This window comes from Equus asinus, chromosome 15 (genome assembly GCF_041296235.1).
Source record: "Equus asinus isolate D_3611 breed Donkey chromosome 15, EquAss-T2T_v2, whole genome shotgun sequence".
Taxonomy (NCBI): domain Eukaryota; kingdom Metazoa; phylum Chordata; class Mammalia; order Perissodactyla; family Equidae; genus Equus; species Equus asinus.
The window spans coordinates 15247128-15262499 of record NC_091804.1 but is presented as its reverse complement, the minus strand read 5'-3'; the positions used below and the strand labels follow the sequence as shown (position 1 = coordinate 15262499).

Sequence of the window (15372 nt, the reverse complement as noted above, 5' to 3'; positions counted from 1 at the left end):
CCACCTGAAAGGACAGGAAGCAGGAGAGGTGATGGAGCTCCTACTGGAGGTGGCAATGCCAGAACATGTGCTTCTCTCTAAGAAAGAATGAGTGCATCCATTGTAAAAGCTTTGAAGAGTTTTCAGAAAAACATAAATATGTGTCCAAGCCAGCCTGTCCCTTTCACCCCAAATATAAGCACCCTACTCAAAATACTCACCCCTTCCCCACTGTCATCATGGATTTGGGTTTCAAATAAAGCCCCAGTGTCTTTGAACATACTTGTGTGGGCCTTTGTTAAGAAGGCTAAGGCCCCCAAACCTTGGATTTAGAACCACACGAAGTTTATTTTATGGCCATTTTGGGGCATCCACAATTTATACTACATGCCTTTAGCTGACATATGTATCAGAACTTTCTATCAACTCTGTTTCTAATAACCAGAAATTGTTCTCCCAGGAAATCTTCTGACTGAAAGGCACCCAGAAGCGACAGTTCTATCTTTGGTTGTGGTTCTGAATTATGAACGGGCCTCTCAGGATAAATTAGACAAATAGAAGTGTAATTAAAAAGCAAGGAGGCCCCAGGTTAAAAAGACTATTTGGGTGATGAGGAAAATTAAGCAGAAGATATTTCATCTCCCAAAATTGCTTTGGGAATTAAATACAAACGTGTTTTGGTTGAAGATCGTGTATTTCAAATGCCAGCACCCACAGTTCAAGGATGGAGAAAGAAACCATGGCGTCAATAAACTTCCTGCCAAATGTTCATTAAAAACTTAATATTTGCAAAGCACTCTGATAGACACTGGAGATAAAGATAAAGAAGACACGGTCACCACACACACTCAGGGAGCATGTATCACAAACAGTTATAATACCATGTGATGAGTGAAATGACAAAGGTATCAGCATATTGATATGAAAACACAGATATGGGAACAATTTACCTAACTCCATCAACTGATAAACACCGAGAGAATATGTTTTGAGGTCATTGTTCATATTATCATGGGAGGTGTAAAATGCACACCAAGCTTCAGAGACTCTGGAGCTTTGAAGAATTCTTATAGCTGTCCAAATAAGGATCTTCATCCCTAAAGCCCCACATCCAAATAGCTTGGCAGCCTGGTTAGTGTGGTCCCTAGACCACCTGGGAGTCTGTTAGACCTACAGAGTCTTCAGGCCCCACCCCACACCTGCGAAATCACAGTTTGCATTTTAATAGGAGTCCCAGGTGACTTGTTACATGTTCAAATTGAAGCTCAATTTTAGAGCCTATGAATCCTTATCTTTGCTCAAAGTGCGTTTTAGAAGAAGCCTGAAGTTCCTTTTAGTTGAAATGGGAAATACAGTACGATCTCCGCTACTCACAGCTTGGTCGTCAAGCCGGATGGATGTCTACCAGTGGCAGACGCACAGGTCCTGTGGAAGCTACTCCTGTGACTTCCTGCCTGTATCCTCAATAGAAGGAAATGGTTGTCTTCAGGCAGAGGGCAGTGAAAATTAAGATGGAAGCCCTCCCGCCCCGTTCAAGTTCTTGCACCCCGTGAAATCTCTCTATAGATATCTCGGGGATCTGTGGATCCCAGTCAAGGCTTCCTGCTCCAGGGAAGAACTACAAGGTTGGAGAATCGACTCTGATGTGTTTATTTGTTTTTTGTTAACTGCCTTGGGTGGACCCTGAGTTTTGCCTATCCCAAAGGATAGGTTTTAATTTTAAAAGTGACTTTGGTAAGTGATAGAAATTCTTAGGGGGTCCCTCTGAGGGTTCTTGATGACTCTCAGTAATCAGCCCCACTCACATTCAAGGCTGAACATCCACAACCTAGTGAGAGGGGATTTTGTAGTGATGTCGATGGGGTCACTTCTCAGTCGCAGCAGTGCTTGGCCCGCCATTTTGTCTTCTCGCTCTTCCTCTTTTTTTAATGGCTTCAGGAAAAGATTCCCTGGTTTTCTCTTCTAGTCGCCGTACTCTTAATCTTCTACAGAGGCTTGTTTTGTTTTCCTTTGCTTTGCTTCCTACCCTTTCTCCTCTTTCTCCTATTTTAAGTCTCCCATATGTTCTAATTCCATGCCTTTCTCCACTCCTTCACATTGACCTTGAAGGCTCGAATTCTTCTACACATCCTCCTGCCTGTCCCACCAGTAATGGTTCCTGGGCCCCAAACCAACATTAGTACCCAGTGATATGAGTTCCCCAACTCCCTGTTGATCCCAGAGATTTAAAGTTGGGTTTCACAGTGAAAGCTCTGGGTGAATACTGATCAGCTATGAGTGGAATAGCCTACCAGGATGTGAGTGGCGGTAAGTGAGGGTCTAGAGTCAAATGTCCTGATTTCAGGCCATTACTCCCCCTCTGAGTAGTCGTGTGACCACTCTGAACTTCAGTTTTCTCATCTGTCCAATGGAGATTAAAATAATCCTCCCTTCATTAAACTATAGGGAGGAATATTGAGATGATATACACAAAACCTTGTTTTTAATGAAAACCTTTTTTTTTTTAACAGTCCATGAATTAGCTAAGGAGATCTTGAGTTCAAATATAAATATGTGTTCCAGCTTTTGACATCCTGCTACAGCGTGAGGGAGCTCATCATCTTCCTTTTAACGACTTTTATCAGCACCATTTGCTGCTGCAACCTATCCGAGAGGCAGCCTTGAATTTTCTCCCTTCTATGGTCGCCCAGCTGAAGGATATGTGCCGGGAATAATTGCAGTCAGGAAGCATCTCCACAGTAGTTGCGATAGTGTTATCTATCTTCCTCCAAGATTCTGACTTTAATGTGGGATCATTTTTCTTGAGAAATAAATTACTTAGCTTTCTTGAAGTCACTGCTTTAATTATGAGCAAAAATAAGCATATTTCCGTATATGTGTTGTCTATTTGTATTCCTTTTTTCTACAAACTGCCAGTTCACATCCATTGCCTACTTTTTTGTTGGATTGTCTCCTGCTTTTTTGACCCACAGAGTTCATGCTATATCTTTTCATTGATTAATTTGGGAGGCTGCGCAGGTTAGAGAGTGTAAACATAATCATTCATTCACCAAAACTTGTTGAAGGCCTGCTACGACGGTCCTCATACTGGCGGGGGGATTCTGCGAGGACCAAGCCTAAATGTGATCCCTGCCCTCAGGGGCTCACAGTGGTTAAGAGCACAGGTCGTGAAGTCATACAGACCTAATAGTATGCCCATCTTTATCAGTTAGCTTTGTTGCCTAACAAACACCTCAAAACTTATAGCCTTAAAACAACAACCATTTATTTAGCTCATGATTCTGCGTGTAGCAATTTGAGCTCGACTCAACTGGATGGTTCTTCTGGTCTTGGTTGGGCTCCTTCATGTGTCTTTGGTTCAGCAGCCACTCGCTTAGGGGCTCTGCTTCTGGAAGTTGGCTGACTGTCAAGGCAGGTGACTGATCCACATCTCATATCATCCAGCAGGTAGCCTGGGCTTGTTCATGTGGAAGTTGGACAGGATTCCCATTAGGAGCAAGTGCAAGTGAGCAAGGTCTCTTGAAAGGGCTTGTAATTTCTTCCTTCTTCTTTGGCCAAAGCAAGTCATAGGACCTGCTCAGATTCAAAGGATAGGGAAAGAGACTCTATCTCTTGTTTAGGGGAGCTACAAATCACATTGCAAAGTGTGAAAACAGGGAGCAGTGGACAATTTGGGCCATTTTTTGCAAAATTCTACCCACAGCCCTCATAGTTTGGATGTGAGATTCAATAAAACAATCCATGGAAGCTTAACACAGTGCCTAGAACATAGTCATCATTCTTTACCAAAGGACAACTTACACAGGATTTAGAGTGAGGAGACTGACTTCCATTTTTAGTTATGTAACTTGAGCTAAATGATTTCACCTCTTTGAGTGTCTGCATTCTCGTTTCTAAAACAAAAAGTTTGTACAAGAATGCTTGTAAAGTCTCCCTCGGACTATAACGCTAGTTTCACTTAAATTATAGAATGCAGGGATAATCCAAACGTCAGATCTATCAAAATAATAATTAGAGATTTCTGTTTAAAGCTATAAACTTTTAAACTTCGGTTTTTCTTTTGTGTATCTGCATAATATATCTTAATATATTTTTATGTGTTATTGGTGACTATTTAGATGAAATTAAGGGGAAAAAGTTAGTGATAGAACCATCCCCAAAGGCAAAGGAAATAATAATTTTGACTTGTGTCAAGTTAAGGAAGCTTAGGGAACAGAAGAGATTCTGCTGAAAGGAAAATTCCAAAATAGAAGCCACAGTCTGATAATTTACTTTGTGCCCTCTGGAATTACAGGACTCATTGCATTCCATCTGGCAAGTGAGGGATGCTGAGATGATATATTTTGCATTAAGAAAAAAAGTAGCTGACATGCTTTGGTATTTATCTTCATGGACAGCTCTTCTGGGTCTAGCTTCCAAATGCACCATTGAAATGTTAAGCCCATGATTGATTGCCCTATTTTAGTTACAAGTCACAGGACAGGTCATGTCTTTTAGTCAGCTCTCCTCTGCTAATTATTTGAAACCCTCCAGTTTGAACATTCTTGCTACTTTCCCACCTCTAAGTGGTAAGCAATATTTATTTAGTTCATTTATTCCAAATTAAATGGCCTTGACATCTTTTAGAATTATGAAGCCTTGTCCTAAAGTTTTAGTGGTTTGAGTTTTTTCTTAGTTGGTTTAATGAGATATAATGATCTCATTTGACTTGAACAGATGCAAAAGTGTTCTAATTTTATTTTATTTTGATCGAGAAATCCATAATTGCATCATTTGGGATACTATACCAACTTTTTAATAACTCTTGCAAATACCTTCATTAGCATTTATAATTACAAAAATTTGGTAAATTTTTACTTAAAGCTATATATATGAATCACTTTAAGTGAAACTTCTTTAATTGTAAAAGTTACCTTTCTCATTAAAATAAATATTTCATGGCCATAAATCCCTACTTTTTGTTATTTTCGGGATATTTTTATACCATTATTGAAATCTAAAAGCATACCTGTAACCATAGAATAATATAATTCTACAATTTATCAAAGGAACTTTACAGATAAGTTAGAAGCTATATTTTACTGATGAGGAAACAAGGCCCAGAGAATTGAGATGGCAAATTATAAGCATTATCTAGGCTGATAAAACACATCAACTAAAGCTCGCTTTATCAAGTTTCTTGATTTTTTTCTTTAAAGTTCGAAAATATTTCCAGTCGATAGCCTCATTAAAGAACACCAGAAATACCTTTCAAGGGAGTATATGTTACATGGACCCATTTATATTTCCCAGAAAGCTAAAAAACTGACCTTTACCTCGGCATAATTTAAAAATGAAAAAATAATTTTAAATGTTATAGATTCATTAGGCCAACTTATTGATGTTGACTAGGAGTCTTGGTCAGATTTTCACTTTTACTTATTTCTTTGCCCAGCAAGAAAAAAAAATAATTCCAAGGATCCTTTAAACACATTTCAGATTCAAATAAACAGCTATAAATTCTATTTAGCTGTAGAAAATTTTTTTAAAAAAATTCGTAAGTATGAAAGGATATCTCAGAGAATGATCAAGATAGTTGCCCTTTTAGTCTAAGAATTTCTCCTCCTCCTGAAAAGAGAAGCGACCTCGTGAAGCCTGTCAGCTCCACGTGCACAGGGCCTGTCTGTCAGCTCACAGTCGGACCTTCCTTACTAGCACAGTGTCCAGCACATCATAGGTGCTCAGTAAATACTCACTGACAAGTGAATGAATATTTCTCAATTTGATTGACAAGGATACACTCCAGTATAAACATCCATCTTGTTTTCACATTGTCAGTATGTGTTTAGTTTGTCCATCATGACTTCGGCTAGAAATATCATAAATTAATTCTTCATAGAAGAAAAACGTACAGTTTATAGTGAAAACCCAGAGTGGATGCTTTGACTGGCAGAAAGGAAGGCTAGGGAAGGGAAGGGAAGATGAGTTGTGTCAGAAGGGTGAACGTTCTATACTTGGCTTTTTGCTTATTTTTCAAAATTGTCCTTCTTAGAAGAGACTCCAAACATGCCACGCATTTTTTATCCCTTTCGAGTTAGAGTCAAGGAATTAGCATCTTCCGAGGAAACCATTCTCTCACCCTCAAATGACTAAACTAAGTGACATTCAGCGTGGAGTTGAGACCAAGCATGAAATTATATTCCCCCCAGAGCTTTTCTTTTTTGCTCCTTAAAAGGTTTGGAACATTTCACTAGGGGTAAACAAACAAGCAAACTAAGTGAAATGTGTCTATTCCTTTGGGTCAGAAAAAAAAATCATACTAAAAGTTAAAATTAAATTTTGTTTACTGAATTTCAGTTTAGCAGGTACTCTCTTGTTTTTTCCCCTAGGAATTCTAAACTATTCTTTTCTTCTTTTCTATCTTCAGTGGGTTTTGTGGCTAATACATGATTGAATGGTTCTTTGAGTAGAGTGCATCTGCTAATCAATGCACCGAAAATGTATGTACTCTTAGGTTAGCTAAAAAGCACTTCAGTGACTGTGTGAAAAATCCCTCTTCTGGGTCCTATTTTTGCTTCTCATGCAATAGAAACCCTAAGCCTAAAACTCAGAGGTTCCTCCATCCTATTTGAGGGTTAAGGAGTGAAATTTTTTATTTCTGCTTTTTGTCATGATTCTCTTGGTTGCAACAGAAGCTCACGTTGGACTAACTTAGACAAGAAGAGTGTATATTAGAAAAATACACAAGGTAGATCTCATAAGAAAAGATTGACCATCCACACCGGGGAAGGGAAGGAATAGAGAGATGGACACCAGAGACCACTCACAGCATTTTCTGTGTCTGTCTGTCTCTCTCTGTCTTTCTCTCTTTCTCTCCCTCTCTCCTTTTCTCTCTGTTTTTCTTGCTCACTCTCTTTCTCCAATGTTTTTTTCTGCACGTTAGTATTATTCTTTTCCAGAGCAGCAGACAAGCTTCCCCTTGTCTGAAAATTTAGATACCAACCCCTTCTAAGACACATTTCTTTCTCCAGTGGCAGATTGGAAAAATCCTGGCGAAAGCCTTGTTAGGGTCATACGACTGGACAAGCTTGCAACCTTAAACCAATCACCTGAGGCCAAAGTCAAGGTATAACTTGTCCAACTTGGATTAGGGCCTCCCCTGGACAAGTTACCCGGGCCAAGGGATGGGGGTAAAGAATACAGCAGCTCTCGTGGGAAGCACATGGGGCACACGGCCAGTTCTCAGAAAGCAGAGGAAGCTCTTCCTGGAGAGGTGGTATTGGGTAGAGCCCCTACTCACTCTTTTTTTTTAAAGATTTTATTTTTCTCCTCAAAGCCCTCCGGTACATAGTTGTATATTTTGTTGTGGGTCCTTCTAGTTGTGGCATGTGGGACGCCGCCTCAGCGTGGTCTGATGAGCAGTGCCATGTCCGCGCCCAGGATTCGAACCAACGAAACACTGGGCCGCCTGCAGCAGAGCGCACGAACTTAACCACTCGGCCACGGGGCCAGCCCCCCTACTCACTCTTTTTAGAGTAGGAAAGAGATAAATTATTGATTCATGTATATAATCTCATTTCCAGTTTAATGTGAGTCTGATAATAGTGGCATATTATTAATAAAGTCATAATATTAATCATTCTGCCTCCTGGACCTTAAGTAGAGGAAGTTTAAATGAAAACAGTAAATATTGTAAGGACAGAATTACGGTAGGAGTGATGGTGTTTTGAAAATAGCTAGAAAGGGCAGAATGTTACAGGGAGGGGTCTGTAGTATAAGAGAGCAGAGGAGACCAAGGGAAACTGAGCACAGCAGAAGGATATTTACATAATTGTCACATTAAACACAGAGATGTTGTCCTTTTTTAAACACATAATCTGGTATTCTAGGCAAATGCTATTTTTATTAGTTGCATGCAAATGCCACATTAATAAAAAATACAAGGGCTGGCCCCATGGCCGAGTGGTTAAGTTCAGGCACTCCACTTCAGCAGCCCAGGGTTTTGTCAGTTTGGATCCTGGGCACAGACCTACTACCACTCATCAAGCCATGCTGTGGTGGCATCCCACATGAAGAACGAGAGTGACTTACAGCTAGGATATATGACAATGTATGCGGGCTTTGGGGAGAAAAGAAAAGAAAATACACCTGGATTTCACAAGAAGACATTTGTTTCTAAAGGAACAAAAGTTAGTTTGTTAAATACCAAAATTATATAGTTTTAAAAGTATTTCCAATAAGACAGCCCACAGCTTGGACATGACCCTCCATAGTTATCACCAAGGTTGAGGTCAGTGTGGTTTTAAAACTTAAAAGATTTCGTTTACAATATTTTTTGAGCACCTATTTTGTATAGAGCCTAAGGTTCCAAAAGATAATTAAGAAAGGGAGATTGTAGTAGTGGCATCCTTTTGGAGAGTAATAATAAAGTACATACACACAAAGATAAATATCTATAGATGATATCTTATAGAAAAAGTCAATCAAGGGGCCAAGGCCTAGAGTTATCTGGGCAATCAAAGAGGAGAATCACCAAAGCGTGCTCTAGAGGGGAAAGGCACATGGACAAGGGGAAACCTTGGCTGGTGCCCACTCCCTTATCAGAAGCAGTTAAGGTAGCACAGTCCAATGAAACTTTCTGTAAACATGGGAATGTTCTGTATCTGTGATGTCTCCCATGCAGATGGAAATATCATCAAGGTGCAAGAATAACATGAGAAAAAGTAGAGAAGCAGGTGTGTGCTGAATAGTTCTGAGAGCAAAGTACTGCGTAGTTTGTTGGGTATGATGAATGCTAATGAGGAAAGTCGATTTAGAGCTGGAGCATAACATTTTGGGGATAGAGAGTCAGTTAAGGCTTTGCTACACACAAAAAAGAAGACTATTTGGGATGGAGTAGGAGGACTAAGGAGCAACCAAGGGCGGGGAGAGGATTCTTGCCAAGTCCAGACTGGAGTTAATGAAAATCTGCACCAGAGCGCTGTTAACACAAAGCCATGTGACACATAGTAATGAGAAATTAACAAATCTCCATGACTCAAGTACCAAAGAGGGATGTCAAAGATGATGTCCACTTTAGAACTGAATGATGAGACTTAGTGGGAAAATATAATGGCATGTGTTCTGTGAGAGACAAATCCTGAACATGCTTGTAAAAATGTTGAGATGCTGGTCAGTCATCCTTGCTAGAGTTGGTCGAAAGGGGTTTAAAATGCCGAAATGAATTGAAGCCCCTAAAACAGAGAAGGAGTGGCTGTGGTGGCTGCTGGAGATACTATAAATTAAGGAAAGAGAGCTTTGTATGAGAGTGATTGGCAATTGGCACACTGTCAAGAAGATAAAGTCATGATTCCCAAACTGTGCAAAGGCACCCTGAGGCACCACGTTGAACTCACTGGGCCATTACATTTTTGAAGGAAACAGAGCAACATCTCTTAAAAGCTATGAAAAGTACTGCTATTAAGTTGTTTGGGCCTAATTATTTAATAAATAAATGGAACTGTTCTTTTATTTCTTTTAGCCTAAGGCTACCATGAAAAATTACTGCGATCCTAAGGGTGCTGTGAACTAAGAAAATTTTTTAATCTCTGAAATAATAAAAGTTAAGTCCTGAAAAATGGCGGATAAGTTTAGTAACAAAAAAGTTTTTGTAATCTCAAAGCAAAATCAGGTGAATTCCAGTGGTTGGAGTGTAAGTGAGAGGGCAGGGTTGAAGAATTTTGGAGTGAGGCATTGAAGCTTTAGAAGCAGCCATGAGTCTGCCATTTTAGGGATAGAAATGAAGGAAGATCAAAAGTGGAACAAAAGTTTAGGGTTCCCTAAGGACAAGGAAAATAGCGATGTGTTTTTATGCAAAGGGAATGTGTCCAATGCAGAAGAAAGTTTGAGAGGAGAAAATGAAACGGTGGATCAGGTCCTGCCCCAGAGAGAAGAGAGGATGAAAGCAAAGGCACAAACCTTTCTCTTGGAAGGAAGAGTAAGGAAACCAAGTTAAGAACCTACAAGGTAGTCTCTAGGACTTGCATGTGTGCTTTCCCCTTCAGCTTTCATAATCACCCCAGTAGGGAAACATTATCCATGTATCAGAGGTGAAGAACCTGAGTTTGGGGTCATGAAAAGAATGCAGATAAAGTTCCTAAGATCTTTTGAGATCCTAGAGAAGAAGGAATTTGAGAGGGTGTCTTAGCTTGGGCTGCTATAACAAATTACCAGAGATTGGGTGGCTTAAACCACAAACATTTATTTCTCACAATTTGGAAGCCTGAGAAGTCCAAGATTAAGACACCTGCAGATTCAGTGTCTGGTGAGAGTCCGCTTCATGGTTCATAAATGGCTGCCTTCTCACTGTGTCCTCATATGGCTGAAGGGGCAAGTAAACTCGCTGGGGTCTCTTTCATAAGGGCACTAATCCCATTCATGAGGGCTCCACCTTCATGACCTAATCACCTCCCAAAGTCCCGCCCTCCTAATACCATTACATTGGGGGTTAGGATTTCAATATATGAATTTGGGGGAAGTGGGGCACAAACATTCAGTCCATAACAGAGGGCTTCTTCTAAATTGTCTCCATCTTCCTCAGTAATCTAGCTTCTCCAACTGTAATGTGCACGTGAATCTCCTGAGAATCTTGTTAAAATGCAGATTTTGATTTAGTTGAATTGGGATAGGGCCTGAGAATTTGCATTTCTAATGTGTTTCCTGGCAACGCCAATGCTGCTGGTCCATGGACCACACTTTGAGTAGCAAGATCTAGAAAGCCAGGTCATCAGCCCAGAGGTTCTAGAATAGCAGCAGGTGTTTAGTAGATCCTTGATATATATTTGTTAGATCGTGGCTAAATTGAATAGTTTAGATAAAAGTGTGTGTTCCAGCAGCAAAGGAGGTGGGACCTAGTTCTGAGAAGAGTAAAGAACAAGTGCTGGTGGTCTGGGGGAGGGGCAAAGAGGTAGGCCAGGGCATGCAGCAGACAGGGAACTTCTTTTGTGGAACTTGAGGGAATAAGGTGCTGGCAATTGTGTAGGGGCTGAAACCAAATCAAAATAAAAGTCAGAATTGAGCGGGTAGAAGGGCTGTGAGATCTCCACCTCAGTGGCTTCATTGACTAGATGTCGATGTTGCTGAGGATGAGGGCAAGAGGTGGAAGGAGAGCAGTAAATGTGAGCAGGTGCTGGCATAATCAAGAAAAGATTGTGGAGTCAGGCGAATGACAGAGATGACAACATGGCAACAGAAGTATGAATACCATTGAATTCAAAAGCATTGCTGGAGATTTAACAGTGGTCTGTAGAACGAGGACAGGCCCACCAAGACCCCCCAAATCTGGCAAAGTATCCAAATCACCAAGGGGGGGATTTTGAAAATATAGATTCCCAGCCCCTGCCCCTAGACATTTGGAGCTCACAGGCCTAGAACAGGCCCTGGAATCTGTATCTTTAAGGAGTTGCCCACAGTGATTCTGGTTTCAGCCAAGGTTGGGGATCCCCGAATAACCCTCTGTAACTCCTTGGGGTGAATGGAAGAGGAACTCTGGAATTTTATATATAGATAGTTTGATAAATGGCACTACAAAGCTATAATATTTCATAATTTCTTTAATTGTGACAGTCATGATCAGGCAATCCTTTTTGAATGATCAAATAGGTTTTCTGCTGGCCTAAACCCCAGTTCATATTTGTTCGGATTTAATCCACTTCACAGATGGATGCATCAAATTTCATGTTAATGTTAAGTTAATGTGGACTCTTTGTTGTAATTCTGTAAGAGAATTTCTCCCTTGACTTTTTTTATTCTCTTGGATAAGAAGAATTTTTTAAAACAATTTCTAAAATCATAATGAAAAGGCAGCATGGGAAAGCGATGAAGGCCATAAGCCATGGAGCCTGAGTCCTCTGGGTTTGGACCCACTTCTGCCACTTACCACCTCTGTGGCCCAGAGCCCAGATCTTGAGCCCTATGTGTTAGCGTCTTCATATGTAAAACAAAGATAATGGCGCTGACCTCTCAAGGTAACTCCTCACAAGGTAACTCCTAGACTTGAATAAGTTAATACACTTAAAACACTTCAAACTGTGCCCTGCATATATAAATTACCAACGAAAGTTTGCTGGTATTATGATTATATTGCTTTGTCACTGTTGTAAGCTACCACTTATATAAAACTAGTCAACTCACCCTGCTGTATCTGAGACTCTCCATCTCTGGGGAACAGCAGTGGGGCCTTTCACAGGAAGCGCACACCATCTATTTGGTGCTCCAGTAAGAAGGGTAGAGTCCAGTTGCTACCACTGCCTGAGCAATGACAGAAGGTTCCATAAGTTCTTCATGTCAGATAAAGAAAGAGAAGGGATCAGAAAGAAAAATTACCCTCGTATAACTGACAAGCATTTATTGAGCACCTCCTGAAACACTAGGAATTGTGCGGAGGACCGATGATATGAAAACACAGTCACTGCCCTCTTGAAACTTGGTTTGATTAAAAAATAGATGCAAACTAATAAAATAATTGCTTTCATGACAATGTATTCAAAAGTCACTGATAGCACAAAAGGGAATTTCTCATGTTCTTTGGAAGTTACTCACACAAAGACACGAACATTGATTTCTAAGATGGGTAACTCGTGTCTTCCTTGAAGCAATTAAACAATGAATGATAGCTGGGAACCAAGAATTATAATTCATAGTTGATTATAACTTACGTTTGTATCATACTCATTTTATTTTAAGCTTCACAGTACCTCCAAGAGATAAAGTCATTGATAATCTCATTTACAACCAAGAAAATGTAGGTTCAGAAAATGTCGGCCCCTTGATCAAAATCATACTTTTAATAAGTTATAGACTAGGAATTGGAACCTGGGTCCACACTGTTAGGTGTCTTTGCACTGAGCCAAGTGGCAGTAACCAGCACAATAATCTTAACGAATCTTGTTTAATTAAAAGGGATGATAGGGTGCTGGCCTGGTGGCACAGCGGTTAAGTTCACATGTTCCCCTTTGGTGGCCTGGGGTTTGCCAATTCAGGTCCTGGATGCGGACCTACGCACTGCTTGTCAAGCCTTGCTGTGGCAGGCATCCCACATAAAATAGAGAAAGATGGGCACAGATGGTAGCTCAGGGCAAGTCTTCCTCAGCAAAAAAAGGAGGATTGGTGGCAGATGTTAGCTCAGGGCTAATCTTCCTCAAAAAAAGAAAAAGAGAGATAATAGTAAAAATTTCATATTAAAAGGGCCAGCCCTGTGGTGTAGTGGTTAAGTTTGCATGTTCCACTTTAGTCACCTGGGGTTCACAGGTCCAGATCCCAGACACAGACCTAGCACCAGTCGTCAAGCCATGCTGTGGAGACATCCCACATAAAATAGAGGAAGATTGGCACAGACATTCGCTCAGCGACACTCTTCCTAAAACAAAAAGAGGAAGATTGGCAGCAGATGTTAGCTCAGGGTCAATCTTCCTCACACACACACACACAAAATTCATGTTAAAGCCTAGATAATGTGATGGTTTTGTTGATGCAAATAATCAATATATTGATAAGAGAGATAAGATGACCTTTACTTGAGCCAGGCTGAGGACTATAATCTGGGAAGGCAGTCTCCACTAAGGAAAAAACTGTTCTGGAGAAGCATGGTTTTCAGTACAATTTTATACATTTTCAGAACAAAGAACATGGGTTAAACACGCCCAAGATACATATTCATCAAGGTTCAAAGAGATATTCAGTTGCAAAGTAGCAGATCAACATGACCCTCCAGGAAAGGAGACTTATCTTCCGGAGTTCTGATGTGGGCGTTACAGATACTGGCAGTTGTAGGAGGGAAAGGATGCATTCTTATCTTCAAAGAGTGCATTCTTTTACTTCGAGATAACATTTAATGCATTCTTTACTTTAGTGGTTAAAGCAGATGTACAGTGTATGCTTAATAGGCCATTAGTCAGGCTTCTTTAGTTCAAGCTGAATCAGTTTTAAAACAGAATAGCCACTCCATATACCTCAATATGTGAAAATTTCTTGTCAGTTTTAAATTATGTCCTCATTGCTTATGTTAGAAGTCTGGCAATTTTAACTATTGTTAAACATCAATCACAGATTTTCTAACTACAGATATTGTTGTTTAGGGGAGCAAGAGGAGAGGGTGCTTTGTTTGTGATAATGTAAAACAGCAAACTGGCATTTTCTTTCCCCAGCTTATTCAAAAATTGACGGATGTTGCTGAAGAATGTCAGAACAATCAGTTAAAGAAGCTCAAAGAAATCTGTGAGAAGTAAGCCTCCGTTCTCATTACAATGGACTTGTGTATATAAACGTATTAAACATTGCCAGCTGATTTGCCTTTTTTCCCTTTTACTTCCGTTTGACTTCAGAGAGAAGAAAGAATTAAAGAAGAAAATGGATAAAAAGAGGCAGGAGAAGATAACAGAAGCTAAATCCAAAGACAAAAGCCAGATGGAAGAGTAAGGAGAAAGAGCGCCTTCTCCCCACCTTTTACCTGGGATCTTTTTATTCTGTATCAGAATAACAGGTTCTCAACCATACAAAGCCCCATCTGTGAAATTTCTCCTCTAATTAACCTCTCAAAATATCCCTCTTATATGGTTTTTAACATGGAACTCGAAGAGCAGTTCAATAAAGGATTGGGGCGCACCCGGGGCCTTTTAGATAAAGATTGAGTAAAGAGCTTCCCTTCTGGAAAGGCTGAATCCTCACTTCTGATATTGTCAGAAAACCTTCTCGGCATTTGGTGAAAACTGAGCTTGCCCCTGGGTGGAACTGACCTTTGTCCAGAGCTGGTAGATTTTACCTTCCTTGCCGTAGCAATAAAAATGTTGAGAGTTCTGTAAACTTTCATCTGGAAATCTGAGATTCCTGTGTTTGTCGATGCCAAATGAGTTCATATAACGATCTGTCATTTGCTTTTAGGGAAAAGACAGAGATGATCCGGTCATACATCCAGGAGGTGGTGCAGTACATCAAGAGGGTATGTTGGTTAATCCCTCTCTCCTTTGCAAACTGTGTTTGAGCATTTGGCAAGCACAATGTGAGCCTCTGGAGGGAAATGCCAGGCTTGGCCGTGTCTAGTTATCACCAGCCCCCAGAAGAGCTGCTTCACAGAGCAGGCACTTTGCAATCAGTGTTTCTGCAAGTTTAATTGCAAACCTATATGTAAAAAGGCTCATCTAAAGATAGATGTCAAAGATCACTTCCAAAGTCAGGAGCCTAGATACATGGTAGCAATGGGAGATTCCCCCAAAGAACCTTTAGTCGTCATCAGTGGTAGAGAAGATGGCAACCTCCAAAGGCATTTCTTATTTTTTTTAACTGGTATTATGGAAATTTTCAAACATTAACAAAAATGCAAGAATGATCTTAGTCTCAAGTTTGTGTGCCCAATGCATAGTAAGCCAATCACTAAGACAT

General features: G+C 40.3%; 1 protein-coding gene across 2 annotated transcripts in view; it reads left to right on the top strand.

Annotated features, from left to right (window-relative positions):
• PLCB1 (phospholipase C beta 1) overlaps nt 1–15372 on the top strand; it is a 667363-nt gene that overhangs the window by 567281 nt on the left and 84710 nt on the right. For both annotated transcript variants that reach the window (XM_044748183.2, XM_044748184.2), the window contains exons 28-30: nt 14142–14218; nt 14319–14408; nt 14875–14932. In XM_044748183.2, the coding sequence (XP_044604118.1) occupies nt 14142–14218; nt 14319–14408; nt 14875–14932 (225 nt within the window). The remainder of the gene's footprint in view (nt 1–14141; nt 14219–14318; nt 14409–14874; nt 14933–15372) is intronic.